We start from the raw sequence: 25,680 nt of genomic DNA, 5'->3' as shown, positions 1-25,680 counted from the left end.
CGTCTTGCATGGAGGCAAGAAGGGAACAAACCTTCCATCTCCACGTCTGTGTCCCTTTCAAGCTGTGTGCCCAGCTTTGTGCGCATTGAATTCTGGTATTGGTCCAGGACTTTCCCAGGTCTGAGTCTCCTGAGTAGGACAAAGGAGGGCTTTCCCATTGGACTCAGGGGGTTCCCAGTTCACAGAAGTTCTGAGAAAGACCTGAATCCTCTAACGTCCAGGAAGAACCCACAGGGTGGCCTCTTCACTTACTGCCATCTCCCTGCTTTGAAGGTTATTCGAGGACAGAACAACTAGGGGAAGGTCAGTGGGTGTGCTGGCCTGGGGTCTTGTTGACCGGGAAGTGTCCTCGGGTTATGCACAGAACGAAGACGAGCTTATCTCTGGGTTTTCCTGTGTGGATAAGCTACCAGGGATGTAGGGTTTGCCAAGTCTCAGACACATGCCGAAGATCGTGAGCAGTTCTGAGTCTTCTAACGCCAGCTGAAATAAAACCATATCTCCAGGGGAAAACCATTTACTTAATCTTTCCATGGTGTCCTTGAAGTTCTCTAGGGCTACGGAGGATCAGGGCCACTCGTGACTTTGCTCCCACAGAAGCGAGTTGATGGCCGGGGTCTCTCCACTACCCAGAGCCCCTCTGTCTTCTTCCATCGCCACCATTCTCAGCTCGCCCTGGTGAGAAGGTGTGCTGGGTGCGTGTCAGAAACGCACTCCCCTCCTCCTCTCGTTTAATGTCTTAGCCTTCCAGGCAGACACGTGGAGCGCAGAGGTGGAGAAGAAATTCCAAGGCAAGGAAGAGTGAGACTCAGTCTCTCTGCTTTGCCCTGAGCACCCCAATCCAGCATCCTTGCCTCTACATCTCCTGTCCGAGTAGAGCCAGTGGGAGAGGTCCTGGGAGGAGTGATCACAAAACAAAAAGTGCAGGGAGGACATCCAAACAGATTGGAGAGACCGTGGGAGACGGGGAGAAACCCCTCCCCCGCAAATTTTATCATCACAACAGAGTTGTGTTTCTCAAGACAGATTGTTCTACGTCTCTTGATATGATAAGATGCTAGAACTATCTGGTCTGACTCAGACTTTGGGGATGGAGACCAGCTTGACCAAGGGCAGCTCTTGAGAAGCCTAGGGCAGTTTATCAGGATGCAGGGAAGGAATGGGGGGGGCAAAGGATGTTGTTGCAAAAGAACTTTTGTATAAACTGGAGAAAATGTCTGTTTTTCATATCAAGGAATGAAAGGCCCGATAGAGACTGAGAAACACTGACGTCCCTGCTGGCCCCACCCTGGCTCACATGTCACCCAGAAAGTCTGCACCCCCAGCCAGGGTTCTTAACCTTTGGATCACAGCCACCTCTAAGAATCTGATCAAAGCATTAGACCATCAGCATCCAGTAACACCCGTGTATGCACAGGCACAGGCACACGTGCAATTTTGCATTCTGTTTGGGCGTTCACAGACTCCCTCAAACCTGTCAGAGGCCCCTGGCACCCCAGCTGGATGTCTCAGGTCTGCTACCATCTAGGAACCGATGGGGGTGGGGTGGCTGCAAGTGCCCCTTGAGCGCCTTGGAGCTCAGCCCCCTGCCACCCAGCAACACTGGGAGTTCCCAACCCTCTTTGTCCTTGGACCCCCAGCCCCTCCACACCAGGAGGGACTTCCAGACCCTCAGAACCCCACCCCCACTGGCCAGTCCCCAGCCCGCCGGCTCCCTGGGTTGCCAGGAGGAGGGAGGCGCGGGCGCTCCCCCCCCGGGCACACACACAGTTAATCCTCGGCGGCTGCTGTTTGGATAAAATGCGCTGGGAGCGTTCGAGGCTCCGCGGCCGCTCACATCTGGCCGGGATTTGCTCCTTACACGTCTGTCCCGCTTTCTTCGGCTCTTCCTCTACTTTCGAGAAACCGCGTTTCCGCTTCTGGCCAAAGAGACCTCGGAGTCCAGGCGATCCAGGTGCCGGGAAGAGGTCGGCTGTTGCCTGCACCACCTCCCCTCCCACCCCCGCCCCCTCCCCCGCAAACTTTCAGGGCCCTCTGTTCCGGAGGACTTTTTTTTTTTTCTTCCTGCTTGCTCTCTCCTTCGACAAGTCTGGTCTTCCCTCGACCTGGCCGGGAGGAGGCTCCGCCGCCGGGAGATGCTGTAAGAGAGGCCGCGGGGAGAACGCGGGCGCCCCGCTCGCTCCCGGACGCCGGTGGTTGGCGGTAGGTAGCCTGGTGGGCGGGGTGTGTGTGCGGGGCGAGGGGCTCCTTTTTCTGGCTTCAGCATACCCAGAGAACCGGTACCTTGACTGGGGCGGGCCGCGGGTGAGGAGCGTAGTGGGAGCGGTCGGGGCACTTGCTGCCGAGGGGCAGAAAGACCAGTTGCGGGAAGGCTCCGGTGCGGGTTCCTGCTGCTGCCTGCCTTGGAGACGCCACGGAGAGCCGTGGCCGTGGTCTCCCTCTGTGGCCAGGAAGCAGGAGGCTCCGTGGCAGATGCTGTTGGGAATGGCTGGTTTTGTTTGTTTGTTTTAGTCCCTAAGTGGTGTCTGACTCTTTGCGACCCCATGGACTGTAGCCCGCCAAGCTCCTCTGTCCATGGGATTTCCCAGGCTAGAATACTGGAGTGGGTTGCCATTTCCTCCTCCAGGGGATCTTCCCGACCCACAGATCCAACCCGCGTGGTCTTGCATTGGCAGGCGGATTCTTTACCACTGAGCCACCTGGGAAGCCCCTGGGAATGGTTGGACCTCCCTTGATTTTTGTGGCGTGTTTACATTGCTTCAATCTTCTCCCGGTGTGAAAAGGAAAGGAATGATACCCAAGTTCCCCCTCTACCCCTGGTGGGGAGCCCCTGCCCCAATATCTCCTGGGTCACGTGAGAGCCAGCCTTGCCTGTGGGCAACTTGGACCCCACACAGAACAGGGAATGCTGACTTTGGCCCCTGCATCTAATGGCTTTGGTGCTCCTGGAGGGGATCCAGTCTGGACAGGAAAAAATGATGTCCCTTTCCCGGGGACCCTCTGGTCTGCTGGCATCACGAAGGTGGCCCTGGTTGGGGCTGGAGTCGCTCAGCTGCCCTTAAGCCTCTGGACGGCACATGCCTCTTGGTGCAGCATGAAGTGCCAGCATCTCCACAGCACAGGTGTGAGCCCACCTGTCCAGGGCACACATGTCATGTGAGCCTGGGCCCCGCCGTGCACAGCTGCTGTGTCTTCCGTGGGACCCCGGCGTGCTTCCGGCTGACCCACTCAGGGGGGCGGACCGCTCTGTGACTTGTTCCTGTCTCTTCTCTCTTTCACTTGGTTTCTAAGAACAGAGGCAGTTTGGCACACTAGGAGTTTCCTCCTTCCAAGCTTTGAAAATGGGGAGTGTCCTGAGAAACTGAGTTTTCTCAACCGCCAGCTACATCCTGGGTCCCCGGGGGGAGGATGTGAGGTCCTCAGAGGCTGCTGGGCCTTTGCTTTTTATAGTTCAGGGAAGCACGCGGACAGCCCCACGTGCAAGGTCACACATAGAGGCACTTGACTGTGTGTGCTGCTGGGAGAGGCCGGGGAAGAAGTACATGCTCCACGAGGCCTGCTCACTGTCCCTGCTGACCAGAGAGGCCAGAAACACACGGGTGAAGGGGAGATGGGGGACTGAAAGACACAGGTGAAGGGGAGATGGGGGACCAGAGGGCTGAGCTGTCCTCTCCCACCCTGCTTCTCCACTCTCCTTCTTAACCTGAGCGCTAAGAGGAGCTTAGGGATGCCCCAACAATAATAGTAGCAGTATAAATAATGACAGTGCACGTGCGTGTATCTGTGTGTTTCCCACACAGTAAGCAATGAGCAAATGCTGATTCTCAACAATTCTACCAATGGTACTGTCATCCCTGATAAGCTCAGAGAGACTGTGGCTTGCCCAGAGGCAGTAGGTGGAGGACCTGAGGCCTGCATCTCTGTGCCCAGAGAAGGGATGTGACTTGCTCAAGGATGTGCAACTTTCCAAACAGAGGCTAGAAAACCTAAGCTTCTCAAGTTTGCAGATTTCTACTTCCCAGCTGCCCACAGAGAAAGTTCCTTGGGGCCAAGACAGCCAGGTTCTGCTTCCCAGGGACTCTGGCCCTCTCCTCGGGCTCTCTACCCCCTTCCTTCTCTCATCTTGAGTCTCTTGGGATGCCAAAGTGAGCAGCGGGTCAGGAAGACAGAGAAATGCAGGTGCCAGAGGTCTTGGATGGGCCATCTTTCAGCCGGAGGACACCGCTGCCTGTCTGGGGCAGGTGCAGCCAGCCAGCGAGGGGCATGCTTGCAGGTGGGAGCCGAGAAAGCCGACATGGCCTCGGGAAGCCTGCAGGCAACTCCCGCCTCATTCCTGGGACGTAACCTCCCTATTCAGGGCAACCAGCACAGCATAATTCTTTTGGAACATGCTTCTTTCTGTTCTTCCTGGTGCCTCTCTCCCTTCCCTCCACCCGCACCCCCCTCCCAGCTGTAATTAGCATGACTCATAAACCAAATATTCTGGCATTGAACTTTACCCATCAAAACAAAGATGAAAAGAATTTCATAGATACAGTCGTGCTGCTGGGCGCCCTCCCTGGACGTGAGCTGGTTGTTGGGTTTTTGTCTTCAGGGGCTGGACCCTTGTGTGGGTCCCTGTTCCCGGAGTTGGGGGTGGCTGAGGCTCCAGGATCGTAGGCGAGAGGTGGTAGTTTGCAAAGTAGAGGAAGAATAGAAAGTTTCCCTTCTATTATGGTCCCCACATTCTGCTTACAACTTAAGGTAACTCTGCCTGCTCAGCCACTAGAGAGAGAAATGGCTGTTTTGGAAGCAGCCTTGTCCCCCCGCTCTGAGAGCCCAGCAACCTTCAGTGGGGGCGATGGCATCCCAGGACACTTCATCTTGGTGGTGTAACTATCACGTGTGCTAAGGCTAATTATTTTCTTCCTGTTTTTACCTGCTGAAATCTGCCTTCTCATAAAGTCAAATGAGACCGGGCAGCTTCCTTGATGGGACTCTTGACATCTCCTTGAACTGACCTCTCCCACAGTACGAGGGACCACCTGCTCACATAGAGAAGGATTTGGAAAAGGACCATCAGAGCCTGACCAGGTGCTTCCTTCCGTGCTCTTGGGGCAGCCCAGGGAGCCGGTCCCCTGGGTCCTAGGATTTGGGATCCCTGGGGCCCTGCCTGGGCATCCCCAGCCTGGCAAGACCAGTTCTGCTCTTAACTACGGACATGCAGAAGTGGGCACGCTGGCTCTTCCCCTCCTCCCCAAGCCCACGGTGAAACTTTTGCCGCTGCGGGCTGTGACCTCTGACCTTCGTCTTCCTGCTTCATGGAGAGCGGCTTGGTGCCATGAGCAGGTGTGGGAGCTCTTGAGACTTTGGGGGCATCTTTATCTCTGAGTCCTCATCAAGGTTGCAACCGAGCAGTGCCTGAGCAGTTGGAGGCAGAAGCAACTCCCAAACCCTGTGAAGCCCCTCATCCTTCCCCATGCTTGCTTCCCAGTACTGAGTTCAAAGTGGAATGGGTGTGGGAGGCCCCCCACTGCCCACCCAGCTGTCCCTGGCCTGCCCAGAGGCCTTTGGAGTGAACTCCTCTCCAGCTTTGGACGGCACAGGCATAGTCCTGTCCCAGCTTCCTGTCTCATTCAGGATGGCCATCAGGAGAGCTTTGGGCCTGCCTGCCCCTCCATGTCTGACCACTTCCCTGCCTGACCATCTCCTTGGCTTGGGTAGAAATTTTCCTTGAAATGAGCTGGAGCAGAGCAGGAGCCTGCGGGCAGGGATGCAGGATGGGATAGGAGGCAGACAGGCAGAGCGGCCGTGGAGGGTGTGGGGGAGCCTGTGGACCCCAGGTTCATGGTGTCTTGTGCTGGGTCAGACGTTGCTGTTGGCCACTGGTGGATCCCCACTTGGGGCAAGGCCCCAAACCCTTTGCCTCCCTTGCACCCCCTCCCCAAGTGGGGACATCTGGTTACCAGCCGCCCTCTGCCCTGGGGACCAGCACAGGAAAAGGACCTCGCCTGGGAAGGCTGCCAGCCCTGGTGGAGCTGCGGGCGGGTGCAGGCCAGACGTTGGTTGGGCTGGGCTCTGCCCCTCTGCCTGCAGGTTCTGAGGCTGGTGGTCAGGGTGGGTGACTGGGGTGTGCTCGGAAACACTTGGGCTCTTTCTGCTTGTGAAGAGTCTGAAGTGAGTTCTGGTGAGAGATGGGTGGATCTGGGTGGGGTTCAGAGTGGCCCTGGCTCTCAGGTTTTCCAGCATTCAGGACATCTATCCCTCACCTTCCTCTTCTCCCCACCGCCCTTTTTTTTTTGGCTGCACAGTGTATCATGCAGGATCTTAGTTCCCTGGCCAGGGATCAAACCCGCGCCCTCTGCAATGGAAGAGCAGAGTCTTAACTGCTGGACCACCAGGGAAGTTCCCTTTCTCCCTCTATTTAAGATATAGTTATGAGGACAAGGGACTTCCCTGGTGGCTCACGTGGTAGAATCTGCCTGCAATGTGGGAGACCTGGGTTCCATCCCTGGGTCAGGAAGATCCCCTGGAGAAGGATCTGGCTACCCACTCCAGTATTCTTACCTGGAGAATCCCATGGACAGAGGAGCCTAGTGGGCTACAGTCCATGGGGTTGCAAACAGCTGGACATGAGTAAGCAACTCACACTTTCACACGAGAACAAGACCCATGGTACTGTAATCTGGGTAGACCCATGAGAAAGAGACCCTGAGAATGTCCCATGGAGCAAGCAGAGCCAGGCCTTGGAAGCTGGGGAGCTGTGCTGGAGTTCGATGCCTGCCCTTTCTACTTTGTTCCCTTCTGATACTGTATTCTTCTCCCGGTTCCCTCTCTGCAGGGACCTCTCTGGGGCCCCCACACCTGACCCCAGGCAACCTCTGAGGGATAGGCAGACACAGGGCATACTCAGTGCATCCCCAGTGTCGATTATTATTATTATCTTTTGGCCACTCCATGCAGCGTGCGGGATCCTAGCTCCCTGACTAGGGATTGAACCTGCACCCCCTGCATTAGCAGCACAGTCTTAGCCACTGGACTGCCAGGGCAGTCCCCCAGCACTGATTCTCTACACCATTCCCCTCTGCGAGCTGCACTCAGCCTCAGACCCCTTTGCTTCTGAGCAGCAGAGGGCATGGGGATCGGGGTGGGACGTTCACCATGCCTGTGAGTTGTGGGCTTCCCTCTTCCCTCCCCTCCAGACCTCACCCATGCACCATTTGCTCTCTACCGTGCAAGAGCAGGGCCCTCAACATGTACATTCAGTGGACCACAGCCCCCACGCCCTTCCATTCTGAGGTGTGAGGGGGGGTTCCTGGTGATTCTGTGCCTAAACCCAAAGGAGTTCAGCTCCAGCGGTGGGCATTAAGATGCGGCCCCAAGAGATCTTAGCACATCACTTTGATGAGACGGTTATCAGGGATGCCCCGGCGCCCTGCGTGGTGCTGGGCCTGGGACAGGCCCTCAGCAATCTGCTGGAGGGATGGACATGAGGGTTCAGCTGGGGGGATAATTTTCACAGGGCCCAGGGCCGCTGCTGCTGTTACCGAGGTAACCGAGGGAACTAAGCAAGTGAATGCCTGCCCAGAAGGTGGGGGCCCCCCGCTGGACCATGGTTTGGTAGAGCCAGCCCGTCCTACCTGGCTTCTTCCTGGAGGCCCCGTGAGGCGCAGCGGCAGGAGCTCTGCTGTCAGGCACCCCTAGGTCTCACCTGAGCTCTAGCACCTGCCACAGCAGGGCCTGAGTGGGTGACTCTCTGACTCAGCCCATTTCTTCCTTGGAGAAATCGAAGTGGCTGTAGGGGTCAGGTGCAGTAGCCTCCGTAAGGTGTGTGCCCAGAGCCTAGCACGCGGCAGGTGCTTAACCAGTGGTCACGGTGGAGCTTTGTTAGAAGCAATCTCTGGTAATTGACAGGGCTGCTCACGGGCCCATTAACGCGCCTGACCGTGCCTGACGATGGGCTCATGGGTTTTTCTCCATTTCCTCCTCTTTGATGGCTGCAGGCAGCTTCCTTCAGTAGCGAGTCACCAGTGACTGGTGTGTGAAAGGCAGAACCAATCCCCTGCTTCTAGAGAACGTGTTCCCTCCGGCTGGCCTGACTCTAGCCCCACTCCAGTGCCTTCTTCTGCATAACGGGTACCCACGGTAACTCCAGGGTTCTGCTGCCCGATCGCAGCACTGTGTCTTCTTCTTTTTCCATCACATTGCTAGAACCCAGCCCTCTTCCCGGTGCTCGGCAGACACTCAACACACACTTGTGAAAGAACGTGGGACTTTAGCACGAGGACAATTTATATTCCACAGAGTCTGGCTTGAGCCCCAAACTCGCCACAGCATCCCCAAGCCCCTCCCCCATTCTCCTTTCCCTCGCATAGACTCAGATTCTTCAGAATAAACAAAATGATCTCTCAATCCCCAGGGTGGGGCTTCTTCGTCATCTTTCTAAGTGGAAAATAATGTGTACTTAATGTGAAAAAATATGTGACTATTATAGGGGAAAACCCCAGAGACACTAAAATAAGCAAATGGCAAACATCCATATTTTCATCACCCGGAGACAATTGCTGTCAGCAGCCAGGTGGGTGGCCTTCGGATCTCTGCAGTTACTGTATGTGCGTGTGTGGGTGTGTTTTTATGTACATTTGTTTTCAACCTGCATTTTAAACCCATCAGCATTTTATGAACATCTTTTCATGCCCGTAAATACTCATCTGTTGACAGAGGTCAGTCCTTGGTGCTGCTGGCTGATGCTTCCCACCTCCCAGCATCATTTATTTATTTGCTGCTAAGTCGCTTCAGTTGTGTCTGACTCTGTGCAACCCCATAGACGGCAGCCCATCAGGCTCCCCTGTCCCTGGGATTCTCCAGGCAAGAACACTGGAGTGGGTTGCCATTTCCTTCTCCAATGCATGAAAGTGAAAAGTGAAAGTGAAGTCGCTCAGTCGTATCCGACTCTTAGCGACCCCATGGACTGCAGCCTACCAGGCTCCTCCGTCCATGGGATTTTCCAGGCAAGAGTACTGGAGTGGGTTGCCATTGCTGTCTCCGATTTGTTTATTTAAATGCCTTTAAATGGAGCATGTGTTTCCTGGTTTGTCACAATCTCCACCCTCCCTATGACATTACACCCAAGACCACGGTCAATGGCTAAAGGCACTTGAGTTTGTCGCCCTGACAACCACCTCATTTTTTAGCTTTCCATTGTGTGGATGTACTGTCATTTGATTGGATGGCTTTTGCAGGATCTTGGAGGTGGTTTGTAACTTTGGTTGATGGAGGCAGTGGGTTGCAACTCTTATTTTTCTTTGCAGTTTTTTTCTTTTTGGATCTTCGCTGCTGCTCGTGGGCTTTCCCTAGTTCTGGTGAGTGGGGGCTGCTCTTCGTGGAGGTACAGGGCTTCTCCTCTGGTGGTGCACGGGCCCTAGGGATGCGGCTTCAGTAGCTGTAGCACCCGGGCGCACGGGCTTAGTTGCCCCACGGCATGTGGGGTCTTCCTAGACCAGGGATAGAATCTCTGTCTCCTGCACTGGCAGGTAGATTCTTAACCGCTGGACCACCAGGGAAGCCTGTAACTCTTTTTTTTGAAGCAGAAGGCTTTGAGTGCTGATAAGAGGAGCATTTGAGGCAAAGACGGCTACCTGGTTACACCAGGACTCAGCATTCTGATGACATGTAATAGTGTGTCCCTGGCCACTCTCCCCACTTCCCTTCTCCCCCTACTGCAGACCACCCACGTTCCAAATTAGAGACAGATCTGAACACACTGGCTTGAGTCCTCTTTGGATGATGGCTCTGCTACTTGAGAAGGCCTGAAAGGGAGTGCGAAATTCAGTCAGTACTGAAAGTCAGACTCCAGACCCTGGAGATGCTTGTGAAATGAGATGCATCTCCTGTGTGTTGAGGACCTCCTAGCCTGTGAGTGGACCAGACAAGAAAGCTGCTCTATGCCAGATGCTGGGAGAGGAAACTTCCTGGAGGAGGTGGCATTGGGCTGGGCTCTGAAGGACACGGCGATGGGGAAGGTGGTGGGAGAAAGATATGGAGGATGAGACCGTGGTGTGACTTGTGTTGGGACTTCCAGTGGCTCTAGGTGGCTGGCGTGAAGGATACAGGTGCAGGGGTGGGGATGAGGGGCCAGAGATGAGACGGGAGATAGATGGTGAAGCTCAAGAGTTTAAACATTTCCTTTATTTTCATGGGAAGCCGTTGGGGCCAAGGGTGGCATTCAGATGTGCAGGTTTGAAAGTGGCCTCCGGCAAGCAGTTCAAAAGGCAGAGGAGAGACAAGTGCAGGGCTGAGAAAAAAGCGGTGATGGCACCCTAGATGGGGAGAGAAGACCTTCAGGAGGCCTGGTGATGGTGCAGGAGAAGCAGGGGTCTAGGGGTCTCCCAGGTGCCAGCCTGGGGCCCCTGTGTGAACAGCTGTATGTGCAGGAGCAGGAGCAGGGCTGCTGGGGGCTGAGGGAGAAGACAGGAAGCTAACAAGGGGCTCGAGCATCCTAAGACAGAGTGAGGAGACCTGGTCTGAACACCTGGACACCTGGGTCTGGACCAGCGCTGTCCAATAGGACTTTGTGACCACGGTCGTGTGCTCCCAGCTGTGCTGTCCAAGAGGGGAGCCGCTTAAGATGTGCTGAGTGACGGAGAACGGAAATTTTCACTTTGTTTAGTTGTCATTAATGTATCTGGCACCAGGGGCCAGACCCTACTGTTCTGGAGAGCGCAGGCCCAGAGCTTGATGATCAGGGACGCCTGCTGGGGACAAGGATCGAGGAGCCATCTGCTGAAGCCATCGTATAGGAAAAGACGGGCAGAAAGCGTTTGGAGTGAGAGGGGCTGAGAGCTGAGGAGACAGTCTGGAAAACACCTGTCTCTAAAGGGGAGGTCGCGCAGGGTAAAACACTGGGAGACAAGGTGGGCCGGAGCGGAAGTGGAGAGGCGGGTGGTCACGTCCGGCAAGCGCTCTGCAGCACACACGAGAGCAAGAGCCGTCTGGGCTGGATCGAGAGGCGGCGGGACTGTTGGATGCTGAGCTAAATTGGATCGGGAGGTGGTGGGACTGTTGGATGCTGAGCTAAATTACACTCTTGACTTAGAAGCCACTAGATGCGGGACAACAGTCTACCTTTTGCCAAGCTCCCCCCGCCCTGCCCCGTCCCCAGAGATGGCTGTAAAACGTGGCAGTGATTTTCGGGTCCCAGAAAATTGAAAACGGTTGTGCTGCTTGTAAAAGGGATAGTGCGTTGGCCATGGAATTCCCAGCTACTTCCCAGCCTCCGTCTTGGGGGCGGCCAGCCCTCTGAGGGTGTCACCGCTGCGGGGCAGTGGGCCGGGGGCCAGGCCACCTGCAGCGCAGGCTCCGGCGAGGCACGAGCTGTCAGTGGCTCCTCTCTCTCGCACGGTTCTCAAAGCAGGGGCAAGCCTGCCGCCTGAGGCCTCACAGCTGGGAGGTGATCTAAGGACAGGGCTCTAGTCAAGGAAATCTTTGTTTGCACTGGGGAGGCTGGGCTGGCCAGGTGCCCCCGAAGGCCTGCCGCCTGCAGCCCACGTGGTCTCCTTGTTTGCAGGGCCTGGGCAGAGATTCAGGCAGTGTCTGCTCTCAGCTCCAGGTGAGCTCTTTCTGGCCTAGGCACAGAGCTGACCCAGGAGAGGATGGAGATGTTTCAGGATGGGGAGGAGGCCTGGCCCGTCTTACCTTCGCTGTGTGGTCCCAAGTCAGCGCAAAGGAAACCCTCGCTTGTTCATCAGCAAGCAGCCCTGGAAGACTTCATTGCCATCCCTGGCGTTGGGCTTTGGAGGGAACAAATAAACCCCCAAACCTTAAGAAAATAAACCCTCTTCCTCTCAGCCAGAGAACAGCTTTTTGGGAAAAGGAGAAGAAGGAGATTCAGCGAGGGAGATGGGCGCCAGGACGCCTTCATCTTTTGGGAAAGGCTCAGCTGACCCCCAGTTGACCAGCGCACGCGTGCGTGTCTGCTCACTTGCTTCAGTCACATCTGGCTTTTTTCTACCCCAAGGACTGTAGCCCGCCAGGCTCTTCTGTCCATGGGATTCTCCAGGCAAGAATGCTGAGTGGGTCAAAGCCGGTACTCTGGGACAACCCAGAGGGATGGGGTGGGGAAGGAGGTGGGTGGGGGTTCAGGATGGGGAGACACACACGTGGCTGATTCATGTCGACGTATGGCAAAACCCCCCACAATATTGTAAAGTAATTAGCCTCCAATTAAATAAATAAATACTTTTTTTTTTTTTTTTAAAAAGGGAAACACACACATACAGAGAATACTGAGCACATTCCCATGCCCTCCTCCGGGTTATCTTCCCAACCCAGAGATTGAACCTGTGTCTCCTGCATCTCCTGCTTTGCAGGCGAATTCTTTACCTGACTGGAGTTTCTTTAATAAAGGATGCCCATCCCCCACCGCTGCTTCCTCTAGCGTGTTGGGAGGAAGCCAGAGAGGGCCCAAGACCAGCTGGGACTGCCCCATTACAGAAGGGAAAGTTAGATATGAATTGGGTTCCTGGGATTGGTGAGCAAACGTCATTAATCAAGTGGCGGTCACTCTGCCTTCCTCCTGCCCATCACTGGAGGAGCCTGGTAAATGGAAAATGAGTGTGAGGAATGGCTTCTGGGGAAGGAAAGCAGATACCACGTGTTAGGCAATCCTGATGGCCAGAGGGACACCCCAACATGGGGCTCTCTCCTTTCTGGGCACCCCAGGATCTGAGTCCAAGGGCCCTCTTGCAGCAGCTGGAGAGCTCTGAGCATCTCAACTGGAGAATTTCCGCCAGATGTCGAAGCAGAGAGGGCAGCCCCAGGGCTTCCTTTCTGGTGGAGAGGAGACCAGGGAGGGGAGGGGGGCAGGAGCAGATGTGCCGGTTGCTGGGCTGAGGGATGGATGATGCTGGGTTGAGACAGGCTCTGATTGGATGCTGAGTCAAGTCGCCTTCTTACCTAGAAGACGGTAGGTGTGGGAAGACATCCTATCTTAGGCCCAGTTTTCTTGGGAGATGTGTGTGAAATTTGGGGGTTGATGTCCAGGCCCTAGAAAAGCCAGACAAAGATATTTGTCTTGGGGGTGAATTGAGGTCTGGGGCCTGGCCAGAGCTCTTGGAAAGCGTCAGCTGGTACAGAGGAGCAGAGTCCTTCAGGAGATATTAAGCAGGGTTGGTGACTGATTCAGTGTGGCGGATATGTGAGAAGAAGGCATCTAAATGGCTCCCAGATTTCTGGCCTGCCGTTTGCTCATGCTTCCTACTCCCCCACCCCTCAGCTTCATGCTAATAGGAATGAGCTGCCCAATGGAGCTTTCTACGGTGATTGAAATGTTCTGTTCTCTGCCCTCCAGTATAGTAGCTCCCAGCTCCCCATAGCCATTGAGACCCAGGAATGCAGCTAGCGTGACTGGGAACAGAATTTACAATGATCTTTCATTTATTTTATCTTTTTTGGCCGTGCCATGTGGCATGCAGGGTCTTAGTTCCCCAAGCAGATATCAAATCCGTGCCCCCTGCTATGGAAGTGTGGAGTCTTCACCACTGGACTGCCAGGGAAGTCCTTAGAATGTTCTTTAATTTTAATTGGTTTAAAATGAAATAGCCACAGGTGGCTGGTGGCCACTGCCGGGCACAGCACGGGCCTAGAACGTCTCTCTCCATTTCTTTTTGTAGATGAGTATCTTTTTTCAATTTTTAGTTTGTTTCGTTTTGGCTGTGCTGGGTCTGGGCTGCTGAGCGGGCTCTTCTCTAGTTGCGGGGAACGGCGGCTAGTCTCTAGCTGGGGTGCGTGGGCTTCGCATTGCCTGGCCCCTGTTGCAGCCGAGCACCGGCTCTAGGGCCCGCGGGCTTCAGCGCATGGCTCAGTAGCTCTGGCTCCCAGGCTCATGAGCACATGCCTCAATAGTTGTGGTGCAAGGGCTTCGTTGCCCTGCGCCACGTGGGGTCTTCCTGGATCAGGGATTGAACCTGTGTCTCCTACATTGGCGGGCGGATTCTTTACCACTGAGCCACCCAGGAAGCCTCCAGAATGTCTCGTTTTGAGTCAACATCTGCTGTGAGCTGTCTCCTTCACTGGCTGGTAATCGCCTTGAGGTTACGGGGTGTTTATAATCGGCAGTGGCATCCCTGCCTCCCAAGCTCTTGCCTGATGCTGTGCGCATCACCGGCATCCAGGAAACCGTGGCTGTGTTCAGTTTTCTGCTGAGAGGCAATTCCTGAGCTACATAGGCCTTTTGGACTTGTCTTCTAAATTCCTTCTAATCCAGGGAGATCCCGGGTTTGTCTCCTCTCTCAGAGCAGCTGGTTACCTGATGATGATCAGGGAAGAGGGAAAACCATGGTTATAAAATGCTTTTGTCCAAGGGCACTGAGCTGGGTGTGGCCACAAGGCACAAGGCAAATATGTGGAGCCTGAGGGCTGGGAGTTCACCATCAGAACACTGGCTGACACCCTGGAAGTGGGCGGGCCCCCCAAAGTGCTGGGACCGATTTTTAAACAGATATAAAGAAACTTAGACTTGTGTATGAAAATCCTCTCCTTAAAGGCTTCACCACACATCCATTCCGGGGCTCTAGAAGATAAAAATAATTAACCAAGAAGTGTTCTCACACTTCCTGCCTTCCTCCAGACCCTGCCATTGACCCAATTCCTCCTTTTCCCCTCCCACCTACTGTTGGGGAGGCGGTTAAGCTGGAGGGGGATGGGGAGGGTTGAGGGAGAGAAGAGGAGCCGCAGGTCCTGAAGGGAGTGAGTGGTAGAAAAAGATGTTCATGGAATTGCCATGGAATCTGGCAACTGAGTGTCTTGCAGGGTTGGGATGGGCAAGTCCAGAACTTGAGTCATGTTGGAATCGACCTCAGACGCCTTGACCGCAAGGCAGCCAGGAGACTGGACCATGCAGGACCAGATTCAGAAGGGTTACACACCCCTGGCCGAGTCGTCCTGGGGGCTGCTTCCCGGACCTGCCTCGCTGAGCACAGCACGTTCTCCTGAGTCACCTTTCCGGGCTCCACACCCCCTCTGTTGCAGGGAACTTCGTTTCACTGGAAATCACTAAAGTGGGCCAGAGCCAAGTTTGGTTGGAAGTTGGGCAACACTGTTTTTTGCCCCAAAGTGAGTAAAATGATCATAGTGATGCTGACTTTGCTGTGGGACTTGGGGAAATGGTTCTGAAGATAGTTGCTTAGAGGGAAAGGTTTCAATCTGGGTTTGCCTTGGCTCCAAAGAGGAGGTCCTTGAGGAGAACCTCCAGCCTCTGCTGACCTCTCTCAGTCCGCCTGGCGCCTCCGACACTGCCGGGCCAGCACGGCTCCACCCCCGCCGATATCACCAGCCCTTCACCAGCTGCATCCTGGGCTCCGTCTCTTCTGACCCAGGTACAGAAAAATTCCCTTTCTAGACTTCGAAAGAGACATACCAACATGCAGAAGGGTGCTTCCATTGAGGGTGCAGGACTGATTCTCAACTGGGAGGATTTCTGCCTTCTGGGGGACACGTGGCAAAGTCTGGAGACGGTTTTCGGCTGTCACAACTGGGGGTGGGGTGGTGCTGATGGCATCGAGTGGGTGGAGTCTAGGGATGCTGCTAAACATCCGGCAATGCACACGCGACAGCCCCTGCCCCTCCCCCCACTCCACGACAAAGGCTGATAGAGGCTGAGGGACCCTGGGGGCAAAGGAATCCAAGATAACTCTTTCCTTCCTCTTGCTGTTATTTTCCAACTTTCCCCAAATGAATTATATATTACTTTGGATTCAGGGGGGAAAAGATGTTTAAAGAAAGGAAAATCTCTTTTCCTTTCAAGTGATGCAAGTTTGGCATTGAAGAGGAAAACGAGGGTAATTATCAAGGCGCCAAGGAAAAACAGAGGAAATACAGAAATAGGGCAATAAACAAATTTGGAGAATTCAATCTGACAAATATTTGTCGAGTAGAGGGTGCTGCAGGATGCTTGGCGGGTCCAAGATGAACAAGACCATGTCCCAGGCCCAGAGGAGGTCACGGGTCTGCAGTGCAGAAACTTCGCGGCCAAGAAAAACTCTTTGCAGAATGAGACAATAAGAGAAACACAAACACCAAAGAGCAGGGGGAATTGGTTCCAGTTGAGGGGCTGGGGGGCTTTCCTGGTGGCACTAGTGGTAAAGAACCCACCTGCCAATGCAGGAGACATAAGAGACGTGGGTTCGATCCCTGGGTCGGGAAAATCCCCTGGAGGAGGGCATGGCAACCCACTTCAATATTCTTGCTTGGAGAATCCTCATGGACACAGGAGCCTGGGGGGCTACAGTCCATGGGGTCGCACAGAGTCAGACACAACTGAAGTGACTTAGCACACAGCCGTGCACCAGGGTCTGGGAGACCTTCAGGAGGAATATGAAGCACCTGGTAGGGTCTTAGGTAGGATTTTGATGTGATCAGAAGGCAGCCTGTTGAATTCAAATCCAGCCCGACGGCTTACAAACTGGACAGCCTTAGGCTAATCAACTTTTCAATGTCATTTTTTCCTCGCTGGTGCTTAGTCACTCAGTTGTGTCCGACTCTTGGCAACCCCATGGACTGTAGCCCGTCAGGCTCCTCTGTCCATGGGGATTCTCTAAGCTAGAATACTGGAGTGGGTTGCCATACCCTTCTGCAGGGGATCTTCCCAACTCAGGGATTGAACCCAGGTCTCCCGCATTGCAGGCAGATTCTTTACCATGTGAGCTACCAGGGAAGCCCTTCTTCGCTGGTAAATTTGGTATAATAATGAATGAGTATTGTCTCCTTCAAGGGTTCACTGCAGGTCCATCTGAGGCCTTTGGTGGGGTAAAACCTATTAATGAGGAAGTAATTTCAGAAGGAACCCTAACCCACAGGGTTGTATGGATGAATGGAAATGCTCTCGTGATCCCCAGCACTGGGCCTGGGGTGGAGCTGGGCTGTCAGTGGAGCGCGGGCTCTAAGCCACGTGGGCTTCAGTAGCTGCAGCGTACAGGCTCAGGGCTGTGGTGCATCGGCTTACTTGCCCTGCCGCAAGCGGAATCTTCCTGGACCAGGGACTGAACCTGTGTCCCCTGCATTGGCAGGCGGAGTCTTCACCACTGGGGCACCAGGAAAGTCCAGGAGAGATTCTTTTAATATGCGTTTTACGAATTACGCTTATAACTACAAACTTTCTTTGTGAAATGGAGGTGAGGTAGTGAACATTTTGAGTGGGGGGGGCTGGTTCCAACCAGTCTCTAAGTCATTGGGAAGGTCTCTGGGCCCTGACTCTCGGCAGGTAGAGAGTGTGGAGGTGGCGGGCCCAGCTAATCCACTGCAGGGGATGAGGGGTATGCAGAGAATTGAACAGGTGGTAGAAGTGTGGGTTGGGGGCTTGGGGGTGGGGTTCCCGCGGAGGCCAGCCTTCCTGGCTCCATCTCATATCTCTGAGGACCCACTGGGAGCCTCAGCTTCCTTGGCTCTGGGTGCTGGTCCTCTGCTTCCCCCAGGTTTTCCTGACTTAGCATGGGGCTCCAGCAGGGCCAGAGCATTCTGTCTTCAGAGCTAAAACAGCGAGCCCACTGACACACAGAAGAAAGAACAAAGCTCAGGGGCGGCACAATGAGAGGGTCGTGCCCTCCCGGGCTGCAAGGTCTCGGAACAAGGGGAGGTGCAGTATGTCCACGGAGGCCCACGACGTGTGAAAGGAGTGTTCACCTGGATTGACGATTAGCAAGAAAAGCAGAACTCGTTCTCAGTATTTCCGTTCCCCTTAGACATGAAAGGAGGAATTAAAGAAAAATCAGAAAATCAGACAGGACCTTCTGAGGCTGTTTCCTTGCTTTGATGCTTTGTTCCTCCCCCAAGAGGCCTGGTTTCCAGCCCCAGCCTGGCTGAGAAGGGGGGTGGGCGTTCTTACTCCCCCAGCTTCAGCCCTTTCGCTGCACAGTCCAGAGGGTCCAATTTAGTGTCATCGTCAGCCCTTTCCATGTTAAATTGTATGTTTTGGTGAACGAAATGGGTTGGGATTGACCACTGTCTTCCCTTCCATGATGGGAGGTTTTCCAGCCACCAGAAATAGCCGAGGTGCACGTGACTCCTGACTCCACATGCGTGTAACCCCCACGGCTGGCCCGGGTTACCCAGGGTGGTAACGCTGACAGTAAGGAACAGGTGAGATGCTGTGTCTGTTTTAAGCTCAGGCGCTGCCCCCTAGTGGGCTCACTGGGAACCACCCCAGTGGTCAGCTCTTTCTAGAAGGACTATCTCAATCCTGGACAAAGAGGGTCCTGTCCAGAGTTTTTTGGAGAGACATGGAGCTGGCTTCAATGACAATAAGTGCCCTCTGGGGCTGGGCAGACTTGCCCCCACCCCCACATCAGATGCTCAAGGACACTCACTGGGAGCAACTTGACACCTTCTTGCACACCGGCCCCCACGGTGCCGGCTGGGGCAGAGTCACTGCACAGTGGACCCCCAAATTCATTCCGGATTTTGCTCATTGTCCTAACACGGTCAAGACACAATTATCTGCAGAGCTCAGGGTTGAGGGGTCTCCTTCCTGGGAGGCATGGGGGCGCTCGGCAGAGCCATGCTCAGCGGCCACAGGCAGCCGGGTGCTCCAGGGTGGAATGTGAGAGTCTGTGCATATTAAGTTTGTGAGTGTGCTGAGAGAGTGCATGTCGGGGGTGGGCACGCATGTGTGCCTGAGTGTACACACATGTGAGTGCATGGGAGTATACACGAGTGTGTTGGGTGTGCAAGTATGAACACAAGAGTATGGACTTGAGTGTTTTAAGTGTACTGTCTTGAGTGTGTGTGGAGTGTATTTGTGTATGAGTGTGTATTGACTGTGTGAGAGAGGGTGTGAGTATGTGTGTGTGTGGGCCCGTGTGTATGTGCGTGAACATGCACTGGGGTTTGTGTGTACGTGTGAGAGTGTGTAGCGAGGTATGTGAATGTGTTGAGTGTGTGTGTGTGATCACCCTCCCAGGAGGAGTGGCAGCAAAGCGCCTCCCAGCGTCGTGTCTGGGGCGAACTCCGCGGGCTTGTTCTCCCCGTGGGGCTCTTCCAACCCACGTCCTCCGTGTGTCTCCCCAGCAGGGCTCGGCGGGAAGATGGGCTCCCGTGGGCTGGGACTCGCGCTGGCGTGCTGTCTGCTGCTGGCCTTCGCCTGTGGTCTGGTGCTGGGCCGAGTGCCCCGTGGGCAGCAGGAACAGCAGGAACAGGAGGGGACCAGGGAGCCGCCGATGGACCACGCTGAGAGGTGAGGCCGCGGGGTGCGGGTGCTGGAGCTCCGGCTCAGTGGTGGGGATAAAGGCCGAGTCCGGGCGCCCCCAAGTGCTTGTTGACGGGAAGAGGAGAAGGGGCAGAGGCTGAGGAGCTGGGGGATGGAGGCAGCACACGCCTGACCCGGGCGTGTTACCTGCAACTGTGGATAGTAACCCAGCCTCATTCCAACCCCAGAGGAATGTGGGTCTGCCTGAGGTTCTGCAGTTACATCCTTAAAAAAAGAACATGTCACCCCCCCACCCCAGCCTTTGGTTTCTCTGCATTCTCATCTGTCCTTTGAGAGTATCTATTAGAGGTCTAAGCACCACCTGGAAGTAGAAGGCAGGGACGCTGCTAGACGGAGAGTGGGTCTCCACCACCCTGCTGTCTGATCACATTGCCAGGTGGGGGACCGTGGGTGAAGGACTGACCCAGGAAGTGGTGGCCTTCCTTGAAAAGCTATGAATTTCTTCCTCGTGGCATTGTCTTCGTATACCTGATAGCTCAATTGGTAAAGAATCCGCCTGCAATGTGGGAGACCTGGGTTCGATCCCTGGGTTGGGAAGATCCCCTGGAGAAGAGAAAGGCTACCCACTCCAGTATTCTGGCCTGGAGAATTCCATGGACTGTATGGTCTGTGAAAGAGTCGGACATGACTGAGCGACTTTCACTTTACTTCATATACATATGCCTTCAGTGATATACAGACTCTAGGATCTTTGGCATATTTTGTAGGGATACATAACACGCTTAGGATTACTGATGGAAATGTTGTTCATCAAACAAGAGGTCCTAGACACCCAGTGCTGGTTTTGAGTTTTTCAGCACTTTTCACTAGTCAGCTTTGGGCTGACTTGATACTCAAGGCTTTGGGCTGTCTTGGAATATATTGGAATTGCATAGGTCTGGGGCAAAGGAACATCATTCTTGGGCCTTTCTGCTGGCTCAGACTTATAAAGACTCTGCCTGCAATGCAGGAGACCCAGGTTCCATCCATGGGTTTGGAAGATCCCCTAGAGAAGGGAATGGCCCCCCACTCCAGTATTCTTGCTGTAGAATTCCATGGACAAAGGCAGACTACAGTCCATGGGGGTCGCAGAGTTGGACACGACTGAGTGACTCACCCTTTCACACACACAACAGCATTCTTGACCTTCGTCTTTTCTTCTCCTCCTCTTCCTCTTCCTCCTTCTTTTCATTCAACAAATATTAATCAAGTGCTGCTACTGATCTGGCCATCTGCTAGGCCTGGGGACACACACATGAATGACACAGTCTCTGGGCTCCAGGAACTCCAAGGCTGTGGCGGGACAGACACGCACAACCCACTTCAGTGAGGTTGGCTCTGCAGTACAAGTGTGTCCGCAAGGTGGATGTGGAGGGGGGGGGGGGGGGGGGGGGGGAAATTAGGAGGAGAAGTAACTGGGTCTTGAAGGTCACTGGGCAAGCATCCCAGGCACAGAAGCAGGGGAAGCTGCCTGGCAGCCAGGGCAACACATGTGAAGGGCAACCTTTCCAGTGTCTGACTGTGTAAAGCTGGTGGGTCTTTTGAGTAGTGGGAGCTGGTGTTGGAGGGTGGAGGCTGGGAGGATGGGATGAGCCTGGTGGGGAAGGATCTCTCTGGAGCTTCATCTATAGGGGAGTTGTGGAGAGACTGGCATTTCATGGTGTTCTAGAAAGAATTCTGGACGGTGGCAGAGCAGGGGATGAACTGGCAAGGGAGAGATGAATTCCAGGAGAGCATTCAAAATGCCAGTGGTCTCAGAAGTGGGGAGAGCCAAGGGCCCAGCTCCTGGAGGTACTTTGATGGTGGCCTGGGCTGACCCCTCAGGACTGCATGATTCTCAGAATGGAGCAGAGAAGCATCTGCAATGAGGCTGAGGGTCTCATTCTGGTCATGCTAGTCTTGCTGCTGCTGCTGCTGGCGACAGGGTTTGGAAAGAGAAGAGTCTAGGGACAAGCAGCAGTGAAGGGCGTCAATTTGGGACACTTCTTATGTGTGGGGCTCAGGGAATCTTTGTGGAGACTTCTGCTGGGAGGTGGGGGCAGGGTTTCCTCTGAGAGTCTAGGACTTGTTTAGTTGCAGAGTCGTGTCTAACTCTTTTGCACCCCCACATGGACTGAAGCCCGCCAGGCTCCTCTGTCCATGGGATTTCCCAGGCAAGAATACTGTTCCCCCGGAGAACCTGAGTCTCCTGCATTGGCAGATGGATTATTTACCACTGAGCCACGAGGGAAGCCCCTAGAGTTTGTAGGTAGCTGAGTTTAGGGCATAGAGATCCTTTTCCTGGATTGTCTGTGGTTTGAAAATAGGAGCGGAGTGAAACAAGGGGCTCACCCTTTGATGAGAGGGCTGTGCCACCTCCGAGATGGTGCTGCCACAACCGAACAGCTGCAAGCAGAGAGCACGGTGCAGTGCAGTATGACGCCGGGAGGTGGCAGCATGGAGCTGGGCTCCCCGGGATCCTCAGGAGCCCCTTTCCTAATGTCAGGTTGTAAACAGGACCCTAGCGTCTCCAGCTGCTGCAGCTCCCAGGAATCCCACAACGTCTGGCTGAGCCCTCTCGTTTGCAAACAAGTCAGCTTAACACAGTGTCTTCCAGAATCCAGAAGGTCAGAGTTCCAAGTTAAGTGAAGTGAAATGAAGTGAAATTCGCTCAGTTGTGTCCAACTCTTTGTGAACCCATGGACTATAGAGTCCATGGAATTCTCCAGGCCAGAATCCTGGAGTGGGTAGCCTTTATAGAGTCCATGGAATTCTCCAGGCCAGAATCCTGGAGTGGGTAGCCTTTACCTTCTCCAGGGGATCTTTCCAACCCAGGGATCGAACTCAGGTCTCCCGCATTGCAGGCAGATTCTGTACAGTCCGAGCGACCAGGGAAGCCCTAGATACCTGAAGGGGAGGTTCATTCAAGGGCTGCCATGTCACGCCATCCAGAGACCCCTCCTAGAGGTGCCAGATTTCTCCCATGAAGCCTCCATCTTGCCGGGCCCTCAAGTTACTGCTGTTTTTGTTATCGTTATTTCCATGACAGTCACTGCAGTTAACGGAGGGCAGGGGCTCTTTCTGAAACTTCACCGAGGATCTCAGAGTTCACCAAGAGCCAGTGCAGCACATCTGGGAGAAAGATGTGGCTTCCCAGATGGCGCTAGTGGTAAGGAACCCACCTGCCAATGCAGGAGACGCCAGAGACGCAGGTTCAGTCCCTGCATCTGGAAGATCCCCTGGAGAAGGAAATGGCAAGCCACTCTAGTATTCTTGCCTGGGGACTTTCACGGACAGAGGAGCCTGGCGGGCTACAGTCCATGGGGTCGCAAAGAGTTGACACGACTGAGCACAGCGAGGGTGCAGCATATGAGTTGAGAGTAGCGAGTCAGGCAGCCCAGACCCTCTAGCAGGAGACGAGAGAAGAGTTCCTGGCTCTGAGAGCTTCTGGCTTTCACAGTGATGTCTTTACTCCCTTAGGGATGAAGAAGAGCATGAAAAATACGGCCCCAGGCAGGACGAGGAAGCCCCTGCTTCTCGGTGCCTCCGCTGCTGTGACCCTGGTACTCCCGTGTACCAGGCCATCCCGGTGCCACAGATCAACATCACCATCCTGAAAGGTCGGGCACAGAGACCAGCCGAGGGCACCTTCCCCTGGGGAGCAGAGGGGGCGCTGCCCTGTCCTGATCGGAGGGCAGGGCAGAAGATGGAGTTAGGGAGGAGGAGGGGCAGGGGCAGATGGCTCCCTTGGGGCACTGAGCAGAAGCATGCTGTCATCCAGTGGGGAGGAAGGAATTCCGTTTCTGAGGCTCTGGTCTCCTTCCAAGAGGAGAGGTTGGGGAGGGGACCATGGAAGAAGGAGCCTCAGGGCAGCCCTGGGTCTCACCCCACCTGCATTTGCACCGAAAGCCTCAGGGTCATGCTCCTGCGGGCAGCACATCACCTCGCACAGCCCGGCACACCAGAGTTGGGAAGCCAAGTGGCCCGGGTCCTACATCCCCGGGGCCCTGTGTCTGCAGTTCATCTGCTTCGATAGCGCCGTGGGCCTGGCCGCTGCTCCTGTTGCTTTTGGATAAATGCTTTACGTTGCAGGGATTTTCCAGAAGGAAGAAAAAAAATTTTTTTGATTGCTTCTGGATGGAAACAGAATAATCCTTGAGGTTGCTTGACACTGTGTGTTTTCCCGTCCTGTTCAGGTGAGAAGGGCGACCGGGGAGACCGGGGCCTGCAAGGCAAATATGGTAAAACAGGGTCCATGGGTGCCAGGGGCCACACGGGACCAAAAGGGCAGAAGGGGTCCATGGGGGCCCCTGGGGACCGCTGCAAGAACCACTACGCCGCCTTCTCCGTGGGCCGGAAGAAGCCCCTACACAGCAACGACTACTACCAGACGGTGATCTTTGACACGGAGTTTGTGAACCTCTACAGCCACTTCAACATGTTCACGGGGAAATTCTACTGCTACGTGCCCGGCATCTACTTCTTCAGCCTCAACGTGCACACCTGGAACCAGAAGGAGACGTACCTGCACATCATGAAGAACGCAGAGGAGGTGGTGATCCTGTACGCGCAGGTGAGCGACCGCAGCATCATGCAGAGTCAGAGTCTGATGCTGGAGCTGCGGGAGCAGGACGAGGTGTGGGTGCGCCTCTTCAAGGGCGAGCGGGAGAACGCCATCTTCAGCGACGAGTTTGACACCTACATCACCTTCAGCGGCTACCTGGTCAAGCCGGCCAACGAGCCCTAGCCACCTGCCAGCCTCCATCGCCACAGGCTCACCTCCCCTTCTCCCCTTGCCCCGCCCTGCTCCGCTGGACCTTCCCTACCCCCTCCGCCATCTGGAACCCCCCTCACCCACTCCTGATCAGCCCCTCCTGCACCCAGGTTTCCCAGGCCCCCACACCCCCCTGCTTTGGCATTCGACATGACGCCCCTCACGGGAGCGGGAAGCAACGTTGGCTGGGTGGTCCCAAGCCTTGCTGTGTCCGCACGTGCCATCACCAGGCGGGTGTGCCTACGGGAGTTCCCCTCTGTGTACACGTCCTTGAGTGAGACCCTCCCCTGACGTGCCCCACGACAGTGATGCGCCAGGGTGTCCCAGAGCAAGCCACCCTTGCTCCTGCTGCTGGGAATAATTAAGCCAGCTCTAAAGGTTGTGAAAGGAGCAAAGTAAACCATGAAAAGAGAGGGAGGCAGTTGTTATTTCTGTCTTCCGCCGGCCCCGCTGGCTCCCCAGGAGGGCCCTCTCTGCTTGAGGCGGTGGAAGGCTCCTAGTAAGACAAGATCTAAAGTGGATGCCGAGGGTATCCACTAGAGAGGAAACCACTGGCTTGATATTTTAGGCCACATACAAACCTTCTTGGGGCACAGCTGGACTGATGTCCACGTCCTGTGGACATTCCTGTGGCTTGCCCAGGGGCTCAGCTGGTCTTTCTGAGCCACAGTGGTGAAGGGATTTGAACTGGGTGGCAAATGTCAGCTCCTCAGAGGGGGCAACCATGCCCTCGGCCTCGGCCTCTGATTGGGGGAACAGTCTGCTCACTAGAAACTGTGGGCTTCTGGCAGCAGGTAGTTCTCTGAGCAGCAAAGGTCAGTGCAACCCAGACAAGCTGCACATCCTTGCGTGGCTCTGCTCGCCGGCACCCCCCATGCCCCACCCTGGCATCCTGGGCAGGGCTTCCACGCCTGTCACCCTAGCACAGGCTTTCTGTCCCTCTCCTCCAACGGGTCAGCTAAGGAAGGCTCAAGGGTCTCTGGTTTTGTAGCAGCTGTCATGATTGCACCATATTTTCAATAAAACCTGCTCATACACTATCTCAGAGTCCTACACCCCAGAGGGTTCAGCATCCAGCCTGCCAGGACCCTCCCCTGGGACCTCTTTGACCATCAGCCTAAGAGGGGGCTTTCCTGGGCCCCAAAGCAGGGGAGAGCTGGAAGGGACTGGAAGGCTCCCCGTTGCCTGTCTCCGGAGCTCCTGCACAGCTTAGCCTCTGAAAGAGGGCGTGTCCCGACCACCGGTGTCAGAGCCTCTGCTCTGAGTGGGGTGTGGGGGCGCTGCCCTGATCGGTGCTCTAGTTCTTGGCTGACTTTGGCCAGGCAGCCCTCCCCCACTCCTCTACATCAACCCCCCGGGGCGGGGTCACCCTGCCTGCTTGGGCCCTAGGCCCGACAAGAGGCCTCCTGTTCATGATCTGGTAATGCCTGATCTTGACCGATCCCTCTGCCCTCGCCGGGCCTGGCTGTGGGGTCTGGGGTCCCCACATCCCTCCCTCTGCTGGTCAGACTTTAAAAACTGTGTTTCTGTTCCTGCTGGTGAGCAGGGTGCCCGCCTGCTGCTTTGTGCTGCCTCGGTGCTCTTTCAGAAAACATTAAACTCGGAATTGTGTGTTTCAGCATCACAGCCTCATAATTTTTGGTCCTTGAGCTAAATCCTCCTCCTTTCTTCCTTTCTTTCTTTTTTTAAAAAAACGTTTAGTTATTTGGCG

The 25,680-nt window shown here is 55.0% G+C and overlaps 1 protein-coding gene across 5 annotated transcripts; it reads left to right on the top strand.

Annotated features, from left to right (window-relative positions):
• Positions 1-1,797: 1,797 nt before the first annotated feature.
• C1QTNF1 (C1q and TNF related 1) lies at positions 1,798-25,590 on the top strand. 5 transcript variants are annotated; one of them, XM_060395822.1, is made up of 6 exons: positions 1,798-2,202; positions 7,983-8,557; positions 9,291-15,353; positions 19,042-19,204; positions 22,676-22,815; positions 23,392-25,590. In XM_060395822.1, exons 4-6 carry the CDS (start codon positions 19,056-19,058, stop codon positions 23,940-23,942), a joined length of 840 nt encoding a protein of 279 aa, XP_060251805.1. In that variant the 5' UTR covers positions 1,798-2,202; positions 7,983-8,557; positions 9,291-15,353; positions 19,042-19,055; the 3' UTR covers positions 23,943-25,590. The 5 variants fall into 5 exon arrangements, with proteins under 5 accessions (XP_060251805.1, XP_060251803.1, XP_060251804.1 ...); XM_060395820.1 differs by having other exon boundaries at positions 7,983-15,353; XM_060395821.1 differs by having other exon boundaries at positions 7,983-15,353; positions 19,039-19,204.
• Positions 25,591-25,680: the final 90 nt, after the last annotated feature.

This window comes from Ovis aries, chromosome 11 (genome assembly GCF_016772045.2).
Source record: "Ovis aries strain OAR_USU_Benz2616 breed Rambouillet chromosome 11, ARS-UI_Ramb_v3.0, whole genome shotgun sequence".
Taxonomy (NCBI): Eukaryota; Metazoa; Chordata; class Mammalia; order Artiodactyla; family Bovidae; genus Ovis; species Ovis aries.
The sequence above is the reverse complement of the archived record's forward strand: the minus strand, read 5'-3'. Positions and strand labels throughout refer to the sequence as shown.